The sequence below is a fragment of the Coturnix japonica genome, chromosome 2 (assembly GCF_054131305.1).
Source record: "Coturnix japonica strain WE chromosome 2, WE-NBRP24, whole genome shotgun sequence".
Taxonomy (NCBI): Eukaryota; Metazoa; Chordata; class Aves; order Galliformes; family Phasianidae; genus Coturnix; species Coturnix japonica.
The window spans coordinates 4,806,138-4,830,700 of NC_140664.1; the positions used below are offsets into that span (position 1 = coordinate 4,806,138).

At 37.6% G+C, this 24,563-nt stretch overlaps 1 protein-coding gene across 1 annotated transcript in view; it reads left to right on the forward strand.

The window, feature by feature from the left end:
- The window catches only part of FAM135B (family with sequence similarity 135 member B), a 178,793-nt gene that overhangs the window by 43,092 nt on the left and 111,138 nt on the right, over positions 1-24,563 (forward strand). The window contains exon 2 of the mRNA XM_015856404.3: positions 16,866-16,961. Within this exon, the coding sequence (XP_015711890.2) occupies positions 16,885-16,961 (77 nt within the window). The 5' untranslated portion in view covers positions 16,866-16,884. The remainder of the gene's footprint in view (positions 1-16,865; positions 16,962-24,563) is intronic.

The window sequence follows — 24,563 nt, forward strand, 5'->3', positions numbered from 1 at the left end:
TTCTAGGCATGCCCAGATGATGCCTGGTCAAAGGACTTCATCAAAACAATGCATGGTTTGAAGCTGCCTTGTCCCATTCAGCAGGGAAATGGTAACAGATCTGTTCTGCCAAACTGATGTTGGTCGGGTCTGGTACAGAACTGCAGGTGTCAAGGGAGCTTTGTCAGTAACAACTCAGAAAAGATACTGGATGAGGTGGAAGAAATGCAGACTGGACCCTGATCTTAGTTTTGGCAATGTAGAGCTTTAAATTTAAATGTAGAGCTTACATTTAAAATGAGTCATTTTGTGCTTCTGGATTTTAAATGTTGGAAAATTTTGAGCTTTTTATTATGCCCCCAAAAAATAATTTAAAAAAAAAAAAAAAAAGCCATAAAAAACAATTTGGAGTTCATTTTCTTTGCAGATGATTTTACAGGCGCAGCAATTGAGATAAAACAGAAGCTAATTTTAATTCAGAAAGGTTGATTTTACTTCAAAAGGGGTTGTTCCAGATTTAAATCAGTGTTTTATTACATTCCAGGGGTTAATTACATATTGTTGCTCTGTGTCTGTGGGGCTTATTAAAATGGGCAGCTGAATATTCTCAGAGCACAATTCGCAATCATATTGAAGAAATACAAACCAAATGGGCAAAAAAGCAGAAATGTTACAAATTTTTATCCAAAACAGATTCCTGCCCCCTTTCTCCTCTTTATATCTAATAATGGATCCTTGTAATATTTTTAAATCCAGTGGTTAATTTTAGAAATGTTTTGATCTTTTCTTAATGCTGCTGTAGGGATTTAGCTGAGGAAAGTGTATTATTTGTTTCAGAGCACAATTTCAAATTTGCATTGCGCTGAAAGGATCAATAATAAATTCCACCTCAAACTGTGAATCTTCTGATGCTTTTCTAAATGAAATCCAGTGTTGTGTCAGGGATATTTTTATCCCTCTGACATAGAAATCGTGTTTTCCAGGAGTCTCGGCTGCAGAAATAATGGCTTATTATAGGATAACAGAGAAGGCCAAGTTATTTTGAAGATATAGTGGGAAATATCATCCCGTGGCATAAGTAGGCAAAAAAACCTTGGTCTCAAGCTGTACTGATATACACTAGCTAAACATCAGACTGCCATGAGATATATTCCAGGTATCTTTTTGTGCAGATTACCTGCTGTTCGATAATTAGTGCTTTTTGTACAGTAGCAACCCACAAATCCATTCAACTTGACAGTTTCATGAGAGAACTTTTTGTAATTTCCAGAGCTTTTTGTACCTTCTGATCTTAACAGTGACATGTAGCCAAATGCAGAACTTTTCAAAATAGCCATTTTGTTGCTGTGGGAGGGAGTGGGACCTTTTCTGTTTTATTGATGACCAAATTAAAAATGATTCACGGGGGGCCACAGAATTCAAGGAATGTTTTAATAACACGGACATAGATGGTTCCTTTCTGGCTTAGCATGTGCATGAAATAAGATTATATATGCAATAAGTAGTGTTCAGTATAACTCATCGTATGTTTGAGTATACCATTTTGCCCATGCAAGTTGAAACAAATGTTTCTCACTATTCTGAAAATCGAACAGATAAATGAATATGATATTGCAGGTTGTTCTGTGTGAAAGAAAGATATCCAGAAAGGTCAAAATCTACACTGCGGCAGAAGGATATGTGTGACGTTAAATGTATTATTCAGCTTGCAAAGTACTGACACCACTTCTGAATTGAACGGAGATGGTGTCGGAGTTCACTTGGTATCTTAGATGCTCAATATCAAATTTATGTGAGGAGTTAGATTGTTAAATTAAGAGTCTTTTGCACTCTCTAGTGCATGCAGTGTTGCTATTGATAACATCTTAACTGTGACCTCAAATGCAATTCTGGAGTAGGAAGAGGGATATAGTGCTTTCTATTTTCTCATTTTTACGTTCTCCCTGAATAGGTATTTAACACTCATCAACCAAGTAAGAACCTATTCTATTGATGCCAGAGTGACCAGAATTATATCCAACACAGTTACTCTTACTGCAATCAGTACATTCCAGGAATCACTGGGCTATTACTCAGTGTGTGATGTTGTCTTTGCTGCCAAGATTTTATCTCAGAAGACACACAGATGGTGTGTTTCTGCACATAAACACAAAGTTAAAAGTGCTGGAGCAGCATGAAACATGCTCGTCTTGCAAGAAATCCTGCAAACAGAACTCAGCCAACATGAATTCTCTTTTGAAGGATAGAATCATAGAGTCATAGAATTGTCTGAGCTGGAAGGAACCTTTAAAAGTCACCTACTCCAATGTCCCCACAATAAACTTGGATAACTACAGGTAGATCAGGTTGCTCAGAGTTCCATCCAGCCTGACCTTGAATGTCTCCTGCGATGGGGCATCCACAACCTCCCTGGGCAGCCCCAGCTCTCTCTGTCCTCATAGAGGAAGTGTTCTATCTTTTGAATCAGGGCATAATTCTAGACCAGTGAAATGCATATCCGAGCCAACAATGTATTTTTTTCCTTTGGAATCTTTTGTTGCTTAGCGTTCTGATGCATAAAACACAAAGTCAGGAAACAATCTACCCTCTCTTTGTCTACAGTTGGGATGTTGTGGAAACATGACTGCATTGTCCTGATGACAAAATACATGAATAGCTTGGGTTGCCTGTCTTCATCTGTTCATTATGATATTTCCTCAAAAACAGGAGAACAGACCATCTCCCATTTTGCTGTTTATGGCCTGATGAAATCATAGGCCTGTTGTAGTTCTGTGTTCTGTCTGTTCTCCTGATTTTCAGTGCTTGTGAGAATAACATTCGATGAATGTCTGGTTGCTAATAGGGGGATGAAATTTGAAATCCGTGATGAATGTTTATTCAATACACATTCAAGATTATGATTAAAATTTTGGCGGCCTTGGTGAGACTTTGCCTCCCAATATCGCACTGTTTTCAATTTTAGAGCTCTTTCTGAGGGAGGAATCTGGTAAGCCATTGAAAACTAATGATGACTCCTAAAGTTCAAACAAAATAAACCTTTATGGTTTCATTATTTTATGGTTTCATTTATTGTATAGTAAACATAATTCCTGAAATTAGGAGTTAGCTGAAGGGCACTGTCATTTCTTCTTGCGAATGAACAGAGTTCACTTTCATAATACAATGCCTGTTGCATGCACCTAGGGTACTTTTTTGCTGTTCTTTATCCTTAATATTCCTTTCTACAGAGTCACAGGAAAATAGTAAAACATAAAGAAGACAAACAAGTGGGATTTTGAATTTAAAATTACTAAAACTAGTGGATCTGACATTCATATACAGCTCCCCCAGTTCAAAGTTTTGGATCCATTTTTAAATCCCATTAGTTCTTGTTCTGTTTTAGGCTTAATGTCTATAGTCAAAGTTCCAGTTAAATGCCTAGCAATAATTTTTGTTTCGTTGGTTGGTTGGTTTTTGTCTGTTGCATGTATCACTAAAATTTCTGTTTTGTTTTTATTTTTTATTTTTAGAGGATTGTTTTGAATTTTGTTTTGGACACCATAGAGATGAAGCTACTTAAAATTTAGTTTCAAATGCATCTTAGGTATCCAGAGATAGGTGTAGATGGATGGTGATGTTTCTGAGAGGCAAGTGTCTAGTTTTTCATCTGTATCCACTGTTACAGAAGTGGGATTGCTTATCTATCTTTAAAAAGTCTACACCAGATATGAGCACTGAGATTCCCCTGCTAGATAAAGGGTGTGACTCATTTCAGTGTAATATGGGTCAGAAGAATGTCTTTCTAAATGTGTCTGTTTTTCTGGTGCTTTCTGTTGTGTGGTTTTTATGGTTCCTTTTTGCAAGACAGCCTATATTAAACACAGACAATATAAATACCTAAAATAGGTGAGGTGAATTTCAGTTTAAGAATAGGATGTGTTCCCAGATTGAGGCACATACATTTAAGTGTTAGTGTATGCATCATATATATAGGTCCAAGAGTTTATGTTTCCACTGCAACCATGAAGTGCAATCACTAAAAGGGGAGTGACTTCATCAAGGTTACTTTTTCAGTATAAGCTCAATTGTTGTCTAGGCCTTTTTAATTTTTTCTTTCTTTTTTTTTTGTGTGTGTGTGTGTGGTCTGTGTATCTGTGTGTCTGTGTGTGTGCCTGCTTGTGGGTTTTAGAGAAAGATTCAGCTGCCTACTGAGTGTGTTACCATCTCAGATGCTTTAGGATGTCTCATCTAGTCTTCAGCTGCTGCTTCAAAAGGTTGCTTCAACAGAACTCTACATCATAGGTCAACTGCCAGTTGTGTCTGATTTTATGCCTTCACATGATATCTCTATGTTTAGGTATTGCAGTTTCTCCCATGGCACCTAATTGGTATTAAAAATAGAGCTTTAGCGCTTTCAAACCTAGTGTAATGGAAGAAAATAGTACCAGTTTGTCATTCTGGCTACACATTTGTGTCTGAAATATATCCCAAACTACCCTTTTTACCAAAGCAGCTTACTTGGATTTAAATTTTCTGGAGTAAAAATAAGAGGTGAAAACAGCATTGCTTTTAAAAAAGCAATAAAAAAGACCTTGAAGGCTCTCTGTTCATGTTCATTGCATCTTGTTGATTTTCAGATCAGACTTGAACTATTTCTTTGCACAGCAAGCTAGTATTTAAAATTCAAACTGAAATACAAACATGAAGATGGCTTCCATCCTGCGGGCTCTTCAACCCTTTAGTTGTGTGTTCTGCAAGCCAAGTAATGCTTCTGAAAAAATCCGTAAGTTCTTTGTCTAGATCCAGTATGTCAGAGTTAAAATGAGGTCATGGGAAATCCAATAAATCTCCTGGGATTTGTTTACCTTTTATTAAGTTGTATATAGCACTGTGTGCACCATGAGTTTTCCTCATGTTCTATATATTGATTGCATTTGTAATATAAAACCAATGGAGCTTAAGTTTTGATTATTGGACACGCATAATGATTCATCTGTTACCAAGACTCAGGCTATGAAAAACCTGCAGACATTTGTGCTAAATATGCCTGAACAAGAATATTATAATGACAAGGACTTTTATTTCGGTGTTGACGTACTTATTTTTGTGTATAAATTTCTGGCTAACTGCATAATCTTTACTTCAGTCTCATGCACATCTCATCATCTTATTTGGAGACTGAGGAAAGGCCCTCTGCTTGTTTTAGCACAGATGCTTAATCTGTGCCCTGAATTAGTATCTCATTTTACATTTAGAAGATCCTCCGATGCTCTCCTAGGATGAATATTCATTTTTAAAAGACCCTGAATGTTCTCCACTGTGGTACGTAAATACAAAGACCTCAAGAATTTAGCAGGATGAGGAGTGCACTTTCCTGTTCTATCTACCACGCTACTACCACCAGACTGCTATCTGCATCAGAAATGTGCACTTTATTGCTGTGTTACGCACATTTGCAGTACTGTGTTGGCACAGAGTCTGCTCACGTTTATTCAGTTGTTGGGGAAATTTTACTGTACCCCTGGAGGCAAGTTAAACACACAGTTGTGCTTAAATATAAACAGATTTAATGAACAATACATTAGACAGTTCTAGTTTCTTAAGCAGATCTGCAAGGAGGTTGCAAATCCCTATCAACTGCCAATTCATCACATACCCCTGCACCAATTCTGTGAGCATCAGCATCAGGCGCATAAGCCTGGTTTTCTTTTCATTCCCCAGCACCAGTTTTGCTTAGCAAAGGTGTCTCCTGAGTGCTTGCATTTGAGGGTTGCTGCACGTCATCAGCAAAAGAATCTTCACAGATTGTAAAAGTGGACACACATGAACCAAATGAGATTCAGCAAAGCCAGGTGCATGGTGTTGCACTGTGTTGGAGCAATCTCAGATATGAGTACAGACTGGGAGAAGAACTCATTGAGAACAGCCCTGCAGGGAAGGATCTGGGAGTCCTGACGGACAAAAAGCTGAATGTAGCCAGCAGTGTGCTCTTGCAGCCCAGAAGGCCAAAAGTATCCTGGGCTGCATCAACAGAGGGGCATCCAACAGGGAGAGAGAGGGTTTTCTCCTCCTCTACTAGGATTACTAGCGCAATGACACATCATCAGTAGGGTAAAACTTACCTGTCTCACGATGGTCTAAACCCAGCTCACGTTCCCTATTAGTGGGTGAACAATCCAATGCTTGGTGAATTCTGCTTCACAATGATAGGAAGAGCCCTTCTAAAGCCCTATCTGAAGTACTGTGTCCAGGTCTGGGCCCACCATCACAGGAAGGATGTGGAGTTGATGGAGCAGGTCCAGAGGAGTGTCATGAAGATGATCAGAGGGCTGGAGCACCTTTCCTATGAAGAAAGGTTGAGGAAGTTGTGTTTACTTAGCTTGGAGAAGAGAAAGCTCCAGTGAGATCTCATTGCAGCCTTTCAGTATTTGAAGGGTCCCTATAGGCAGGAGGGAGTCTAACTTTTTACATGGTCTGATAGTAATAGGACAAGGGGGAATGGCTTTAAACTGAAAGAGGGAGAATTAGATGTTCAGAAGAAATTTTCTGCTCAGTGTGGAGAGGATGGGGCCCAGGGCAGCCTGATCTTGTAGGCAGCATCCCTTCCCACAGCAGAGGGATGAAACAAGATGATCTTTAAGGTCCCTTCCAACCTAAGCTATTATTTGTTTCTGTGTGATTCTGCAGTTACTGCTCACAGCCAGTTTAACATGTTCTATAGTTAGATGCTCTCCACACACATGATAGTTGCTAAGCATGTACAATTTGAATTTCCCCTTCATAGTGCTAGGAAGGTAGATCTTCAAAGAAGGAACATGGCAGAATGACTGTACTGATGGTTCAGCAGTTGCCTTTCTAGAAAGCTCCCTGTCTGTGCTGACCAACTTTCCTTGGCTGGATGTAATTGGGCACAGGCAAAAAGGGTTTCAGGGAAATAAACAGCCTGCAGTTGGTTAGTTTTTTCTTGTTGGCATATCTCCTTCCTCTTCAGGTGCTGTTCACTGTGCAGCTACTCAAGTAAGTTTGTTAAAGATAACACCAGAAATGACATGTAGGTGCTTTGGAGAATTAATGATTCACAGAATGTGATGGGTTGCAAGTGTCAACAGCTCTTTGAAAGGAAATCTAGCTCCTTCTCCACCTGATCTGCGATAGCTCTGCATTCATCTTACAAACCCTTACACATTGCATAAGAGTCATTAGCTCTGTGAGATGACAGAGCAGTGTGATTGCACTGTGACAGAAGGTTTGTCAGGCAAAGCTTCAGGGTTAGCTGTACTGAGATAATGGATATAAGAATCAAGTACTCCAGGAAAAATTACAACCTGGCTGTGCAGGACCATCATTCAGGTGAAGTTTACCAAGATTCTGTCCTGAACTTGAGAAATAAATATTTTTCTGTTGTCCTGATAGACTGCTAGCCTAATTTTATTTATCAACTGCATTTCAGTCTCTGTTGTGTTGGTCCCATGTCTAGCAGGGCTTCACTTGGCCCCTTCTTTCTTTTTCAGAGATCAAGCAGTGCCATGACAAATAAATCAGCCTTTTCTTCTGTTTGTAAACCACCTAATTTAGCTCTTGCACTATGGCAAAACCTGTTGCAGTTATTTATATCAACATGTCCCCAAGCAGTTAAAATAAGTCAACATTCTGATTATGGCTCTGCATATTTTATTGCTTATATTTATATCATTCAACTCTACACCAGCACCTGTTCTTCCTTTACCAACTTTCAGTTTAACAGTCAGTGTTTGTCCAAAGAATCATCATGATGGAACTGGCCTACGGATTGTTATTTCTATAGCAGTGAATTCCCTTGGAATGCATGATTGTTTCAGAGTTCTCATAAAATTTGTTAAATATTCTGAATTTGAGAATGGCTATAAAAAAGAACAAAAATATTTTTAAAATAGGCCTGAAAACAAAATACCATTTTTTGTTAATTTATGTAATAAAATATATCTTCTTCCAGAGATATAAAGACCTTTGTTCTGACATTCATCTGAAGGTCTCTCTCTGTCAAGTTCTTTCACCAGCATCCTTATCTTCTCCCTTCATTCTCTCAGCCAGTAAGAAGTTTTGGTGACAGCAAATAGCTGCTTGTCAACCTTCACTACTCTTGTCTTGCTTAGTGTGTGAGAGCATTGCACTGCCTGTAGTGCTGTTGTCATTTGGATCAGCGCTACAAATAAACAGTTCAACAGTACCTTAAGAGAATCACGATTTCCACTGATTTCATGAGAAACTTCAAGGCAGGAGTTGTCCATGTTTACTTTGTCATTAATTTCAGAGAGGTTAATTAAAGAAAAGAAGTAGGTGTTGCTAGTCACATGAATCTTGTTGACTGTATTTGCCAGATCTCTATTGATTGTAGCAGGACTCTAAACATCTTGTACATAAGAAATAAAGCCTAATTAATGAGATGAATCTTGTGGGCAAGTGACCATGCTTTACATGTGTCACAGACAAAGATAATCAGTACGATGGAAGTAAACTACTTGCTCTTATATGCTTAGTTAGATGTCTTCAGAACATATAAAGGGGACAATAACTTGCCAAGTGAAATTTTGAAGTGAATTTGATGAGACTAAATGCAAGATAAGCACTTAAAATTTGACAAGGACAGCTGAGTTAACAGCTGAGTTAGGCAGTAGATTGAAATTTTCCATGACCAGAAATGGAAATGCATTCAGAACAGTGCCAAAGAACATATTATTTATTAGCCTTTCTATACGAGACTGTCTCTGGTCACTCATATTCAAGACACTCAATTTGGATTCTTTGGTAATAGCTCTTTTCACATAAAATTTTGTCCTCAAGATCAGTTATTTGAGCCACAGAATCGTAGAATATCCAGAGTTGGAAGGGACCCACCAAGGTGTTCCAAACATCACCTTCCCTCCCCTACAGCACCTGATTACAGAATTTTCCCAAGGAGGATCTCAGTCTACTTGTTTATCCTGTCCAGATGAGGCCTTCTTAGAAGACAGACAGAACTGTCATTTAGGTGCTGCTAAGGAATTGAGCAGGGTCAAATATCCTGATATACTCCTAAGTACTTAGCATAGACCTATGTCCACACAGTTTGGAAATCAGTCATGTATGAACTTGAATAGAATTTAAAGAAAAAAATCTTTTTTGGATGTTTTACAATTGCAAGAGAATAATATGTGGTCTGTTTTAGAGCTCTTATTTCCTGTTTAATCTAATAAAAGAACCCAGATCAAGAAGAATATAGCTCCTTTAATTGATGAGAGGACCACATTCAATCGTGAGAATGATGAGTAATTCTGACTAAGTGTCCTAATAAGCATCAAATAACTTGCTGCTTTTTCTAGTGTTTTATGATTCTAAGACACATAAAGAGAATACCAGAAAAACAGCTTCAGTGGGAAGAAGGCAAATAACTGGTGAAGATTGAAGATGATGATGTCTGTGGTTGGACTCAGTGATCTTAAGGTCTTTTCCAGCCTAAGTGATTCTATGATTCTACACTCATAGGAGTCTGGATTTTTGGTTCTTAGTCATACATAAAGCTTTAAAACATTTTCTTTTGGAGGTTTTACAGCAGAATTACAGTGTGGGGAAGGAAGAGGTAAGGAGGTGAGGAATATGGTGAGGACTACGTCACCAGCAGTCAGAAGCCAGTTCAGGTGAAAGTTTTCCCTTCTGTTTTGCTCTCCCTCTGTGGTCTGAATTTTTCCTGCTGTTTCATTTTGTGCACGGTGTCAAAAGCAAGTTATTATTAACTTTGTAAGCAGATAGTAATTTGTGCTGAGCTGAACTCAGATCTGGTATCCTGACAGGCACGTGCTCACAGAGGACAAATCGAGGTTGATCTTATTCATTTTGTCGAATGATCTGACCTAAATTTGCACAGCTGTGTTCACATTTAATCCTGTCTAATAGCTCAGAGGCTTTATATCTCGTAAGAGCAGCCTACTGGCACCTAACATTTATTCTGGCCCTGGTTCAGTTTTGCCCTACAAATCCTCTGACACAACCTGGTATTTTTTGTTTTTTTTCCCTAGTAGATTTATTCCTCCATCTTAATACCCTTGAAATGAACAGTATAACCTAGACTGCTGGTTTTCAGCCTTCCTGGCTTTGCTGACCTGAGCAAACTTTCCAGTATGGATTGGTCACACAGGCAAAACAGGAGTGAAATTGAAGTAAGTTTCTGGCTTTGTCACTTTGTTCAGATTCCTGAGCTGCACTGATTTCACCCATGGCTATGTGGAATGTATGTTTGAGGCTGTTGATACGGAGTGAATGTTTTCTACTGTGAGATGCAACTTTTTTGTTATTCTGGCAATGTTATTGCTGGTTGAATGAGTATTTACACCAGTCTTCAGTGTGAACCAATGAGATAGGTATCACTGCTATTTTGTGAATTTTAGCTGGCCAAAGAGAAAGTATAGTGGATCTTGTAAGTAAAATTAATCCCACAAACATAAATAAAGTAGCTCCTTTCCTTTCTTATTTGCTCTACTTTGAATACTCTTTGGGTTGTGAGTCATTTTTTAAGTCTCATTTATTATCTGTCCTCCGTGTCTCTAATTCACAACATTTTGGTGGTAGAAATCAACGAACCTTGTGAAAAGTGATTCACGATATTGCACTGTTTATGAACATATGTCTACTGAGACTGACAAAATTGTGGATATTGATTTTCCTAAGAATATTAAACAGCAAACTTTATATACATGTTTTTTGTTGTTGTTGTTGTTTAACACTGAAAGATTTTTTTCAGGGCTTGCATCCAAGCTGAGTTACGTGTCTGGAGTATAAAACAAATTAGCCTTTAATATTTTGAGCTAGGCTAAATGCTAATGTGGTGGGGAAGAAAAAAAAAAAACAACAACAAACAAGCAATAACAACAACAACAACAACAACAACAACAAAAACCACCACAAAAAAACCAACACGTTTAATGGATGTGTTTGAATATGACTGTATGCCTTGTATATGTTTTTTACCTGTGTCATAAGTCTTTATTTTGACTTAAAGATTGAGGAAAATGTTCAAAGGTTTACAATAAACCGGAAAACAAAAACCTTAGCAAAATAGCTGCAAGGGATTGTTGCTCGCTTTTGTAGCGATGCTATCTCATTCTGTAAGCTATTCTGGTTAATGCTAGATGATTGTAAAGACTGAAGATTTTATAAAGTAATCCCTGATAGCTCCTAAACAGAGCATTAGAAGGTTTTTCATGGCTATGAATAACAACTTTTTTTTTTGAAGGAAACTGGAAAACGAAGTTCTAAATGATAATGCATTCTAAAATAAATAGAAAAATCACAACCAGGCAGTGACCCAAAAGTTATGGTTTTTCCTAAGTGCACTTAAAGAACAAACCAAGGACCATTCTGGTTGAGTTCTAAATTGGGTATATGCATCATCTGTGCAGATTTTATTGCATACATTCTTCACTTTCAACTAAATAACATACTGTTGAGTGAGTCCAATCACATGTCTGCATTTCATTGCATGTACATATTTTATCAGTCTATTGCAGTGCTTGTGCCTGAGCATGGGTACCAGATAGTGCTTTTTTGATACAGGTGAAGGGAAGGCAAAAGGTGACTCTGCAAGGCTGTTATCCTTCATTGGCCTTCCATGACTCAGGGTAAATTCTCTCCCTTGTTGACTGTGCTATAGTAAGATGAATCGCCTAATTCAACAAGTCAAACTTATCCTTGAATCACTTTTCTAAAGTAAAAACAAGGAAGGAAGAAGTTTTATGATAATTTCAGTAAAAATTGTATCTTCCAGTGATTCTTTAGCCTTACAAGTCAAAATGTTTAAGGAAAGTTAGAGGCATTATGCATGAAAACGTAGGTCACTTCTGCCCTAAGTGTTCTGAAAAATATATTATTTGTCAGGACTTCCAGGTTCTAGTCACTGTTAAATCAACAATTTGGACTTCATGTGATCATTTCACACTGATGGTCAATGGAGCTCCAACACATTGCCCTCACACTCCCATTCTTTAAAAGAACATGAGTAAAATACAAAACATTGTAACTTTTTATTTAATAATTTTTAACTATTAGCACTACTATTAGCAATACTAGCTTTTAGCACAGCTAAACAAGCTGTGTTGTTTCCTTGTATCTTTTCATACTGTAATTAAATTGCCTTGTTTTATGAATCCAAAGGAAATATCTTTCTATCTTAATCTATCTAATCTTAGAATTGACAACTCTATTAAATGTAGAATCATAGAATGAATCATAGAATGGTTTGGGCTAGAAGGGACCTTTAAGATCACCTAGTTCCAAACTGCTGCTATAGGCAGGGACACCTCCCTCTAGACCAGGTTGCTCACAGCCCCATCCAGCCTGGCCTTGAATGCCTCCAGGAAGGGGGCATCCACAACCTTGCTGGGCAATCTGTGCCAGTGTGTCACCACCCTCACATAATTAATTATAACAAAATGAGGTGTTATCTTTGGAAGCTGAAGGTCTCTGCAGTTTCAATGGTGAAAAAAAGAAAAAGAAAAAGAAAAAGAAAAAGAAAAAGAAAAAGAAAAAGAAAAAGAAAAAGAAAAAGAAAAAGAAAAAGAAAAAGAAAAAGAAAAAGAAAAAGAAAAAGAAAAAGAAAAATGGATCCTGAAAACTGCAGAACAGCTAATGACGATGCTGCAGTGACAGGACATACACATAGAACTGATTTGATCAAGCAATTAAGGTATGCTCAGAAGGGCCCACTGAGGTGCAAATGTTGCCCTAAGAACTGGGATCTACGTCTGCTGCATAAAGGTGAACGCTGGAACAATTTCATTGTTAACTAAAATTGGAAACAAAGAAGAGACCTGGTCTAGTGAGTGAACTTTTCATAAAGGCTAAGTCTCAGATTTTGCTTGTAGTCTTTTTGCATGTGTTATAAACCTCCTTTTACTATGTTTCTCTGTTCCTTACTTACAGTTTTACAGTAGAAGGCATTTCTGGAGTGAATAATAATGACATTTTACTCTGACTTTATGACCTTATTCTACACACTTAATCAAGGAATTCTTTAAGAATAAGAATAATAAGAAGAGAGTATTTACATCTAGTGAAAAATACCAACTTCTGGAAAAAAAAAACAAAACCAACCACAGGAAAATGAAAGATGCTCTAAAAGGAGTAAGAAAAGTAATGCTATCCTGTAGATAGTATGTGCTGTGTTTCCTAAGAGGCAGTTTTATTCTCCTAAATGAATGTTTTGTGGTTTATGAGTCATTGCCCTTTATCACATGGTGCTTTGTTCTTTTGTCCTTGGGCGTTTTCTTTTTTTTTTTTTTTTCCTTTCATTTTTTTTTTTTTTTTTCCTGGCTTCTGTGACAGAGATGGACAGGGATGTTGAAAGCACTGAAGAGATGTCTGGTTTGTTTTATGCTCAGATGCAATTGCACAAATGCTAGAAAGTTCATAGCCTGACAGAACGTGCAGTGCCCTGTCCTTATTTCCACCCTACGCTGTCCCCATCTCCCCTTCCTCTCCTCCCTTGCATTGGGCCAGTGCTGATTGACATTTCAGCAGAGTATCGTTGGACTTTTTTAGCTTCAAGATGTGTAACAATTAATTGACTATGTGTAGTATGCAACCAATACCCACCTGCTGTCAGGGAGCTTGGCCTGTTGACTCTGTATCTAAAAAGTCATAGCACAAACACTGTGAGTTACAATGATTGCTGACAGCAATGGAGGTTAAAGATAAATAAAACCACTGCAGATTAGCTAATGTCATATGTTGAAAAATCCAGAAGTTACCTCTGTTGAAAACAATGCAGTGGAGAGTATAAAATCAAGTCTTCCTTTAAAGGAACAAGTGAGATGCTCTCTAATCTTTGAATATATACATTTTTGTATGGCTTCATATGAATAAGAGATTCTGATTTTCAGTTAGTGTCTCCTTGCTACAAGTAAAATGACAAATGACATTATCTATTTCTAGAAGGACAAACTGTCAAAGTGTTGACCTGACTGTTATCTTCAGTGCCTGTAGGACAGCACAACACAACCTGTGGTGATGGCAGCACCTTACGAAGCAATCCATTGCTTTGAAGCTGATGATGCTGATAGTTGGCATTGCTTTTACACAAGTGTATGGCCAAAACACTTTCCAAGCATTTTTTTCTCGCTCTGTATGGAAATTTGCTTTTGTCTTCTTCAGTGCTTTTTTGGAAAATTCAGAGTGTAACTTAAATATGGTCATTTTGAAAGAATCATTGTACTATAGCCTTAGCAAGAATCACCTCTGTATTTCTCTGTAAACTGGTTATTAGATAAATTCGTCATACATTTTTAGTAATGGCAACAGTCTCTGTTGTTCTTCAATGCTGATGTAACAACATCCTTCAGCTCAGAGTTATTTTTACCAACTGTTTCTCTATTTATAGCCCAAGGTTGCTTCCCATAACAATCAGTGAGTAAGGGATAGTCTGAGGTCCTTCACAAACCCTACATTTTGAAGATCTGTGATCAGCTGCTTTTAAGGAGCAATGTGGTATAGCAGTGAAAACTTGGTGAATCATTTTAAACACTTGTGTTTTCCCCATCTCGGGTGCCTGCAGCTGTTTTGTCTAATTTTGTAGCTTTTATTTCAGTGAAATATAATGGCTATATCTGTGAGCGTTTTTTTCTTTGAACCTCGGTAAGTGCTGTGGTCAGCAGGTGTGCCAGGGGCTCCTTCTAGTTTTTATCAGATGCACCCAAGGTAGTAGGCCCTGCTGGTGGAGGCTCAGTCCCTCTAACCTTCACATGTAAATTTACGTGCTCTGAGACTCTGTTTTTCCTGTGGAATGGATGGATGTCCAATTTAGTGTGGCAGCTATTTCCCTTTTCATTGTAGTGATATGTGGGGGAAATTAACCTACAGGAACTTCTTTTTTCTTCCCCCTCCCAAAGACAGTTCTCCTGGATCTGCTTTGAAAAAGTAGAAAGCAAGTGAAATAAAAAGCAATTAGTCTGAAGACCTGTCTGTATATTTCCATGTATTTATTCCTTTTCATTCACCCCAGCTGACCTTAGCATTATGCCATTTTATTCTGCCTTTGAAAACACTGGTGCTTGTCTAAGCCAATGGGCCACTTACTCATACCTCTCCTCTTTAAAACTTTGTCTTCAAAAGCGCAATTATTTCCTTTGATCCTGAGATTTTGGTCTGAAGAAATATGCAAATTCATCTAGATATTATTCTTCTTTTCAGGAGGAGCTCACCTCAAAGCTGAATACCTTGCAAAAGTATTTCTTGGTGCTGTGTGATTTTTCTCTTGGCTTCCCCCAAACAGTCCAATTTACTTAGATGCTGTATGCTTGGACAAGACTATCACACATGCTGCCAGGCAGATGTGGGATTTATATGCCTTATAAGCAGTTTACAGCTTTCTCAGGCTGTGCAGAAAGGAGACGTCAGAAAGGATTAATCCTGTTTAAATTGTAAAAATAAATACATAAATAAAACAGGAGGAGTGGTCAGATAGGAAGCTTAGCAATTGTACTTCTTCCTCACAGTTATAGACATCCATTGCAAACACTGCATGCATCCTATGTCCCATTCTTGTCTTTCCAGAACCAACATGTCTAACTTGTTCATTTGCTTGTTTGAGGAATGTGGATGAAAAATCAACAACACTTTAACTCTGAAATATCTTGTGTTGAAAATACTAGTACTTACTTGAGAGGACAGCCTTGAGAGGACAGCCAGAAAGAAAACATCATTTAAAATACTTCATGTAATATGCCAGTCTTATCTCAGACTTCCAAATATCAGACTCTTCATCACTCCTCTTTCGTTGGAGGCAGCGGTCAAATCTTTGAGTACCGTGGAAATTACATATTAGCATGTATGAAGATATTCTGCCCTTTGAAATCTGAGTTTGATGTTTCCTTAGAGCCCCATGTGTCTCAGATGAGAATTTTTATTAGCACTCACATGGGACGCACTCATAGATGGCTGCTGTGAAAAAGCTGTCCATGGGTACTTCTGAACTGTGCTAATTAAACAAACCTGATGGCTGCCTTGTCCCTGATGCTATAGAAAATTTCCAGGCAGCAAATTCTTGCAGTTTGCCAAAAGAAGACTTTCAGGGAAGGAAATGTGTCTAAATGCTCTGAAAGCTTTTGGCTTGACTTTGCTGCAATTAAGGGAATGTCAAGGGTGTACAATGGTATTTTAGGTAGTGATAGATTGGTAACTTATGTTGGCAAAGCTTACTTGAGTAAAGTATGACCTCCAGATGTTTCTTCCAGCCTGAATAATTCTGTGGTTAAATAGATGTATGAGATAGTATCTGTAAGTGGTTGTAAAGCTGCAAAATCTTGATCTATCTGTTGTGGCATGGTCAGGTTCCTTGATTGTTAACATTTTCCTTAGAATAATCTCTTCCATTTATTATTCTTTAAATTATTCATATTCCCTTAGAAACTTCTCTTCCATGCCTTTAGTTAAGCCACAGAAGAGGTCAAAAGCACAAGAATCCTGAATTCTATTCTCATCTGTCTCAGAGTAATGTCTTTTTGTCCTGTGCTTTTATGGAAATGGGCTGTACTGCCCCTGCATGTCTGACATTTGATAAAATAGGATGAAAAAAAATCAATTTCCTATATAAGAGTAGCAAGACAGTTAATTAAAATAACAATATGTTACTTACATTTTGCCTCTTCTTCTTGCACTTTTCATAATATTATCATTCCATCCTCAGGCCTAATTGGACATTTTAGCTCTCTTAATTACTGCTTTGATCTTGTTTTTAGCAAGTTTTCCTGAGGATGGAGCTCAATGAAGTAATGGAAAGATTCCAGTTGATATCAGCTTTGCACGAACCCCAAGATGCCAAAGAAAATGTGATTACCTTGCTGAGGATTTTTTAAGACAAATACTTCAAATGTTTATTATGCCTCTTTTTATATGCTTTTTAGGTGATGACCTGAAAAAATCATGTCTGAGGTCCAGGGTACGGTCGAGTTTTCTGTGGAGCTACACAAATTCCATAATGTGGACCTCTTCCAGAGAGGGTGAGTTAATGTCTCTGTTAATTTGCAGCTGATTACAGAAGAGTTATTTTCAGAAAACAGTTGAAAACCAAAACAGATATTTTTTTGCCAAATGGAGTTGTATTTCATGCTATCTCTAGGGCAGGGAAAGATGTCATTGGGCCTTCACTGCTGTCAAGAAAGATCAATGTATGTTACTTTCACTGTAAAGTCAGACTGATGGACTTTTTTTGTAATACAGTATTGTAATGCTCCAAATTATTTAAAGCATCTGTTCAGACATAAGCACAATAACCACTTTAAATGCTTCTGGATTGGTGTTGAGCCTCCGTACTAAATGGTAACTGCTTTGAACTTTAATGAAAACACATTCACTGTAGAGTTCTAAATCCTATGACTGTTCTTTTTAATTATGATAATGAATGTTAATTTAATTCTGCCATTTCAGAGGGGAAGGTGTTTGCCTTCCTGTTTGCCCAAAGTTCTGGTTCTGATGGCAATATTGTATTTTCATGTTCCTTTAAGTTAGAAGAACAAGTACAACTTCTACTTTACTCAGTGTTGCCCCCATTCTCTTGCTCCACTCTTCCTGATAGCCGTTATAAGAACCCAATGGCTGTTGAATGAAGAAGCCTAATGAAATGTGAATAATTGTTCTACTTGCATATTGGACCCCACATTTTTTCAGTGAGGAAAAATATATTATACTAAAATAACTTTTTTAGGAGACCAGAAGACCCAGATGGGTCAAAAGAATGTAGTTCATGGTCAACTGTGGGTCTGGTGGATTATTATTTTCTTTCATCTAAGACAACAAACATCAATATGTATACATCAATACAGCACATTACATATTCTCTTTCGTGCCTTAGTTTTGCAAAGGAATGGTTAACAGCTAATTTGTTCATCTTGAACTTCATTTTTAGTGACAAAAATATGGAATTGGTTCAGGTATTGGGATAGGTTAGTTAAAACTATTGCCATCTAGTTATAGGCTTTTTTTGTTATTTACTTCTACTGTGATGAATTCGTGTTGAAGGTGACATGAACTTGGATGAAGGAAGCACAGCTGTATTTTGTTTTAACAGCTGGCACCTGTCATTCTGTTAATGCCTCCAAATGAATATCCATCCATTAGAAAGCATTCTGACTATAACAAGTGACTATGTTAAACAGAAAAAAAATCCCTCTGTGTTTGAAGTGTTTGGCTTATTTACATTATAAATGAAGATTCCTATGTATCTTGGTGTTCATGTCCTTAAAAGACAATCCTAGCCTGCAGATTCTTAATTTGATGGTCAGTGTCATAATGTATTTTATTCTCCTCACATTTGAAAGTCTGCATCCATCTGAAGCTTCAGTGATTGGTTTGGACTTCAGTGGTAGGATGCTCAAAGCTTGGACATCTGACTCTGCTGAGCTGCCTTTTTTTTGTTGTTGTCATATAGACCTGCATTTGTGAAATGCTTTCTTTGGCTTTGACAATCAGATCAAATCTCTGGTGTGGGGGTAGACCTAGCACTAACACAGATAATATATTCTGCTGTCACACTAATGAGTTCCTAATTACCCTTCCTTTTTTTCCCCCACTGGTGCTTACCCTGCGTTACTGATTAATATTCCAAACATGCAGGGCTGTGGGTTATACTGCAATAATTCATTTATTGAATTTTTTATTTCTTTTTAATCTGTACAGTATTATATGTATTTGCTTTTCTTTCATAATTTTACTAATTAGATTTCCAATAATATCTTTCACTGCATCTCAGATTTGCTGCTCAGCAGCCTCTGGCTGGCTTCATCTGCTCAGTAGCTCTTATCACTGTAGCATGAGAATGTGAAGAAAAGGAATAAATGATTTTGCCAAATTTCATTTGAACTTGGGCAGTTATTTTTTGTTGTTTTTTTTTTTTTTGTGTGTGTGTGTATTTTTCCCCTACTATTGTTGTTGATATTCACAGTGGACATCTGGAATATCCTGGATTGACATATAGTCTCCTCGGATGAGAGGATGGTAGAAGTAATGATAACAGGGATGTTCTATTTAACTAGTGTTTTTCTTCTCTGAGTGCCTTGTAAATTGAGTCAATATCGTTCTGTCTCACTGAAGGCCAGAAAGGTGATTTGTGAAAGGTTGTCCATCAGGATAGCAGCGGACCTGAAATGAATCTTAATTTATCTGGAGGCACACTGCTATGGATTTTTATCAGCAAAAGGAAGAACAATGAAGAGCATAATTAATTATTAAGCTAATAATTAAAAAATGAAAAATCAAAACCAAGGACATGATTACATATCGTCAGAAATAGATACCAGCCTTGCTACTGAAATCAATAGAATTAGACTAGAGCCTCAGTCACAAAATTCTGTGTAATGCCACTAGATCTGTGCGCCAAATTGACATTGGACCGTATGGTTGAAATTCCTGAGTTGGTATAACATAGCTGTGCAGAAATAGGGATGAAATTCCCAAAGCACTTAGTCTTGGCTATCTGTCCTTTTTGGGAATCCGGACTGGTCAACTGAATGTTGTCACAGATTTCAAGTAGAGCAAGAAAATTTTCCTACTAACTACAGGTCTGTCAGTCTCACTTCAGTGCCTGGTAAAATTTTGGAGATTATTCTGGGAGTTACTGAAAATCAGCTTAAAGACAATGTAGTCATTGGTCATAGTTTAGGAGAGGAAATTACTGTTTAATTAACTACATTTTCTTTTATGATGAGGTTACCTATTTAGTTGCCCAAGGGAAGCCAGAAGATGTAATCTTTTGGATTTAAGCAAAGATTTCAGTATTATTTCTCAACAATATATTTCTGGACCCCATAGGGGGATCTTGAAGTACTGGCTGATGGCAAATTGAATGTGAGTCAGCATTGTGCCCTGGCAACCACGTTCATCAAGTGAGTGCTGCAGTGCATCAGGCCCAGCACTGCCTCTGGGTGAGGGTAAGGGTTGTCCCCTCTGCTCACTTCCAGCACTGGGTGCAGTTCTGGGTACCACAGAAGGAAATACATACAACTACTAAGGAGTGTCCAGAGGAAGTCTATGAAGTTGGTGAAGGGTCCAGAGGACAAAGTGTGCTAAAAACAGTTGAGGTCACTGGGTTTGCTCAGTCCAGAGCAGAGGAGCTGAAGAGAGGCTTCATGGCAGCTGCAGATCCTCAGAGGGAATGGAGGGGCAACACTGAACTCTGCTCTCTGAAGAGCGTGGTTGAGCCAACAGCAAGCCTGTTAGAGAAGAGTCCTCAGTGCAAATTATGGCATGAATAAATCATCAAGGTTTAGCTAGAGAACCCTGGGAGAATCAGCCCTTCTGGAGCCATTAGGTGTTGGTTAGTAATCAGACTGATTAAGAACATGGTCTGCTGGCCTAAAGCCACAAAGTCAAAGTGCTTTAAAATGTTAGTCTTTCAGTAATGGTTATGGTTCTATTTGAGGTTGCTCTGGAAGCTATTTTGAACTGTGTAAATACACAGAGGCAGTTGCCATCTCTCCTTTCCCATGAGAAGTGGAAATTCCTTAGTTGACTTGAATTCTACATTGTGATATTTTAATCATTGCCTTACAAGCTAAATCTAATGTTTCTTAGCCTGTATAAATGGTTAATAGAGACAAGAAGCAATCATGAGCCTTCGTAAATACTTATTGTTGTTTTTTGTTTCTCGCATATGTAACAAAAAGGGTCATTGGTAAATTATACATTACAGGTAGTTTGGTCAATTATTGCTGCTAAATTCATCTTTTTTAAAGTACAAACAAAACAATGTCAGAATTTACAGATATCAGAATTTAAATGCTGTAGGTATATATATAAGGAAGAAAGAACCTTTTCCTTGGCCAAGCTAAAGGATTTGCAATGCTTTTTTATGTCACAGTTTGAAAGGCTGAGTAAAAAATAATGCAACTTCTGGAAGAAAAAGCATTTTTAAGTTTTCTGTCCTAAATCTCTCCATGACATTCCACTTATTAACTGGTGACAGATATTTTCTCAAGTGAAATTAGCTGACTGATTCTGATTTTTCTTAATAGAGTAGGAAATAAAATTATCCGTGACTTCCAGAAATCAATTAATTGATTTGTCTGGTTCTGTCAGAAGCAATCCTTCTCCACCTCTTTTTCTTAAAGCACTTCAGAATATATATGATGGATTTCCATACTGAAAAACAAAACCAAACTAAAAGCCACAAAAAAACACTCTAGTACGTCCACAAGATAAGTAACTTTTGGAGTCTGGGAGGGAATAAAAAGCACAAAGAAGGTGATACTCTGACTTCGTAATTTTGGGATTCTGGCAATTATATGTTATGAAGCAAGGATCAAGGCGTGTCCTTACCAATGACAGGGTGGAATCAAATGCTTATCAGTCCTTTCACTCCTCAAATTCAGGTTGTAATTTGTAAATGTCTAACACTTACTTGCACCGGTGTTTGTGTTTAGAGTGATGATGATAAAAATCAGTGGGAAAAAAAAGAAAATATTCCAGCTTACTCTAAACTGAATACAGATTTGCCCTAGTGACCAGAGAAGTGGTCTCAGTGTTTTGGGTAACTTGCAAGAATCAAAGAACTCTTATGATCCAGACCTGTCAAAAAGATGATGGTAAATCTTAGTAGACAAAGCCTTTACATAGAAAAACGTCCCTCTTGCTTATTGGATGGACAGCAGTGTTTCAGTGTAGTCTGTCATGACATAATCTTCTTCAATGGCACAGTGCAGTATCATCTCCTTTCCTCAGCATGCTGGGGGTCTTCAGTTAACCCTGGCCTTTTCTGCCAAAATGGATACCTTGGAAATACAAATTATGATCAGAGATTTAGACCTTATTTCTTGAAGACTTGTAGGTATAGTGTCACAATATACAAATAAATAAATAAATAAATAAATAGTTTAGGACAGAAGCAAATCGTGTTACTTTGATATCAGCAATACCTATTCCTTAAAACTTCTAACCAATAATGAAATATAAATCACTTTTGAATTGTAAATCTATTTCATTTTCAGTGTACTTACCTAATTCATTTAAGATGCATGAATTCTTTTTAATATAAGTGAAATAAAAAGAAAATGAAGAGAGCTAACAGGCATGCCAAAATGATGTTTTTCTAGAGTAATGATTGCTGTCCTTTGGAACAGATATATTGACAGAAATTACTCTTTTCTTGTCACTAAGATATATTTCTGTGACTCTTCACTGTAAGGCAGCAGATTCTGAAATATAGGGCTCAAGAATAAGAAGGCAAAGACATAGCCATAGTGATAGCTGTTGAGACTTATGCACTGAACATACGGGATTGAAAACATCACCAACCTGTACTCGTAAAAGCAGCTGGGGTGCAGGTGGTCAGTCAGCTAAATATAAACATCCTAAGGGACAGCAAATGCCTGGTTTTTGGAGAAAAATTTGTAGTGATTTATTTTCATGACTGTTGGTTAAGACAGTTCTCTTATCTGTCTGTCAGTACTGCAGCCTTCAACTACAAGGAACCCTTTGTTTACTGATGATATGTGGATTCTCCACTGCCAGTGGAAGGGCAAGAGAGTGAAATCAAACAGAATGAAATATAACTTAAAAGACTGTTCTGCAGATGCAGAACATCTTCTCAACAAACCCCATTATATGATGACCAGTTTTACCAGTGTTGAACTTTGGAAATTACCTATGTCCTTCAAAAAAAGCAATATTCTGATGTATTTAACCTTATGTGTCTTAGATCACTGTTCTGTGTCGCTTCTCTGTTTACAGAGACCTAAAGGCCAACTAAATATCTAATGGTTTTAAATTTGTCATCTACCTAAGGAAATATCACAGAATGTATGCAATCTGAATTCAGAAATAAAGGGCCTGGGTCAAATGATAGAATCAGTAAGGATGAAAAAGACCACTAAGATCATGTAGTCCATTACCACCGTGCCCACTAACCATGTCCCTCAGTGCCACTTCTGCCCTTTACTTGGAAACCTGTGGATGGCATCTCCATCATCTCCCTAGTCAGCTTGTTCCAATGCTCGATCCATGTTTTAGAGAAGAATTTTTTCCTAATATTCAACCAAAGCCTCCTCTGGCACAAGTTAAAGCCATTACCTCTTGTTCTGTCTGATAGGAAAAGATGATTCTATGGTATTCAGTACTCAGAGTATCTGATGGTATCTGGTAGGATAGATGGTACTCAGGACACTGAGATTTTTCATCTGCTGGATGTGGGGGAAAACCTCAATCTGTCCTTTCTGAAATGCAACATTTCAGAACAGTGATAAAATCTGTGTTCTGCCTGCTGGACCTCCTTCTTCTGTGCTCTACTTTGGTCATTTCCCTTTGTGTCTATGAAATTTTTGCAGACTGTACAATTAGCCAGGTGGTATAAAATCAGGTGACAACGTTTTGCAGAGAGTATGAAAATTCATCTGTTGTATATCTATGTCACTCTGTGGTGGTTCAGTGTGTAGCTGAAAAAGGAGAAAATGAAACTAAACAAGACACAAGCTAGCAGTTAGAGGACAGTTTCTTGTAGTGTATGGCTCTCTATCCTTTGGTGAAAGATACGTGTATCCATAGCTGGTCTGTCTGACCAGCAGCTTAGGGACTGTCCCTAGACAGCTTGCTGATAATAGCCTGGGTCAATAACATGTCTTACTGATACTGCTATCTCTGTTTGCTTAGGAGATAGCCTTTCACAAATATTCTAGTGTCGATTATTCAGAGCAGCAGAATGTCTTCTTTAGGGAATTACCATTGCTGCGAAGCACTCCACAAAGGTTACTGCAATCAGTTTGGGTGCTGCATCACACAAGAAGCCAGTGTAGGAAGCAGAGGATAACTTTCTGTTTTCATAATGCTTTGCAGTCAGTGACTAGAACCTAGTTATGGGTGGATTCTTTACATCAGGATTGAATATGATCAGATTTTTTTATTATTATTTTATTTTATTTTTTTTTTTTACATTAGTTTAAGCAGAGTAGAACTTTGTATTAGAAATGAAAAATGCATCTGCATGAAAGATGACCTCTTCCCTGCTGCCCGACTGGAGTGGTGCAGTGAACCCTTGAAGGATAAGGGATTATCTCCAAGGGTGAAGTGTGTTACAGCTGATCTGCTCTCTCTGACAAGAGTGTGCAATATATAGAGTGTGTGTGTGCACAGACTATGGAGTTAAAATAGGAAAACCTCTGCTGCTCAAATTTCTCCCCAGTGGGAGAGAATAACAGAAAAAAATAATACATGTTAGACTTCTGACATGTAACCCACTGCTGAAGGTTGCTCAGATATTAGTGATGGTTATCCTGTATAATATAAAAAGTTAATTATGAATGAGATAATACAAAGAAAAAAAATAAAATAAAAATTTGTCAGCTGGTGTGATTATGTGTGTGTTAGTAACTAAAGAAGGATTTAAAATTTTGGATGTTTACATGAAGCCAGTACAAAGCAGAAAGGACCCCTTGTAATGATCTTGTCAGTAATTGGTTGTGAACAACAGATGAATAAAATAATGTAAGCATCTGCATCTCTGAAAATACATGGTTTTCACTGTGCTTCCAGTCTCAGTATTCAAGACTGATAAACACTCAGGAAGTCAATTTAAACTATGTAGCACTTAAAGTTATTCAGGCTTCTATAGCCTTGTT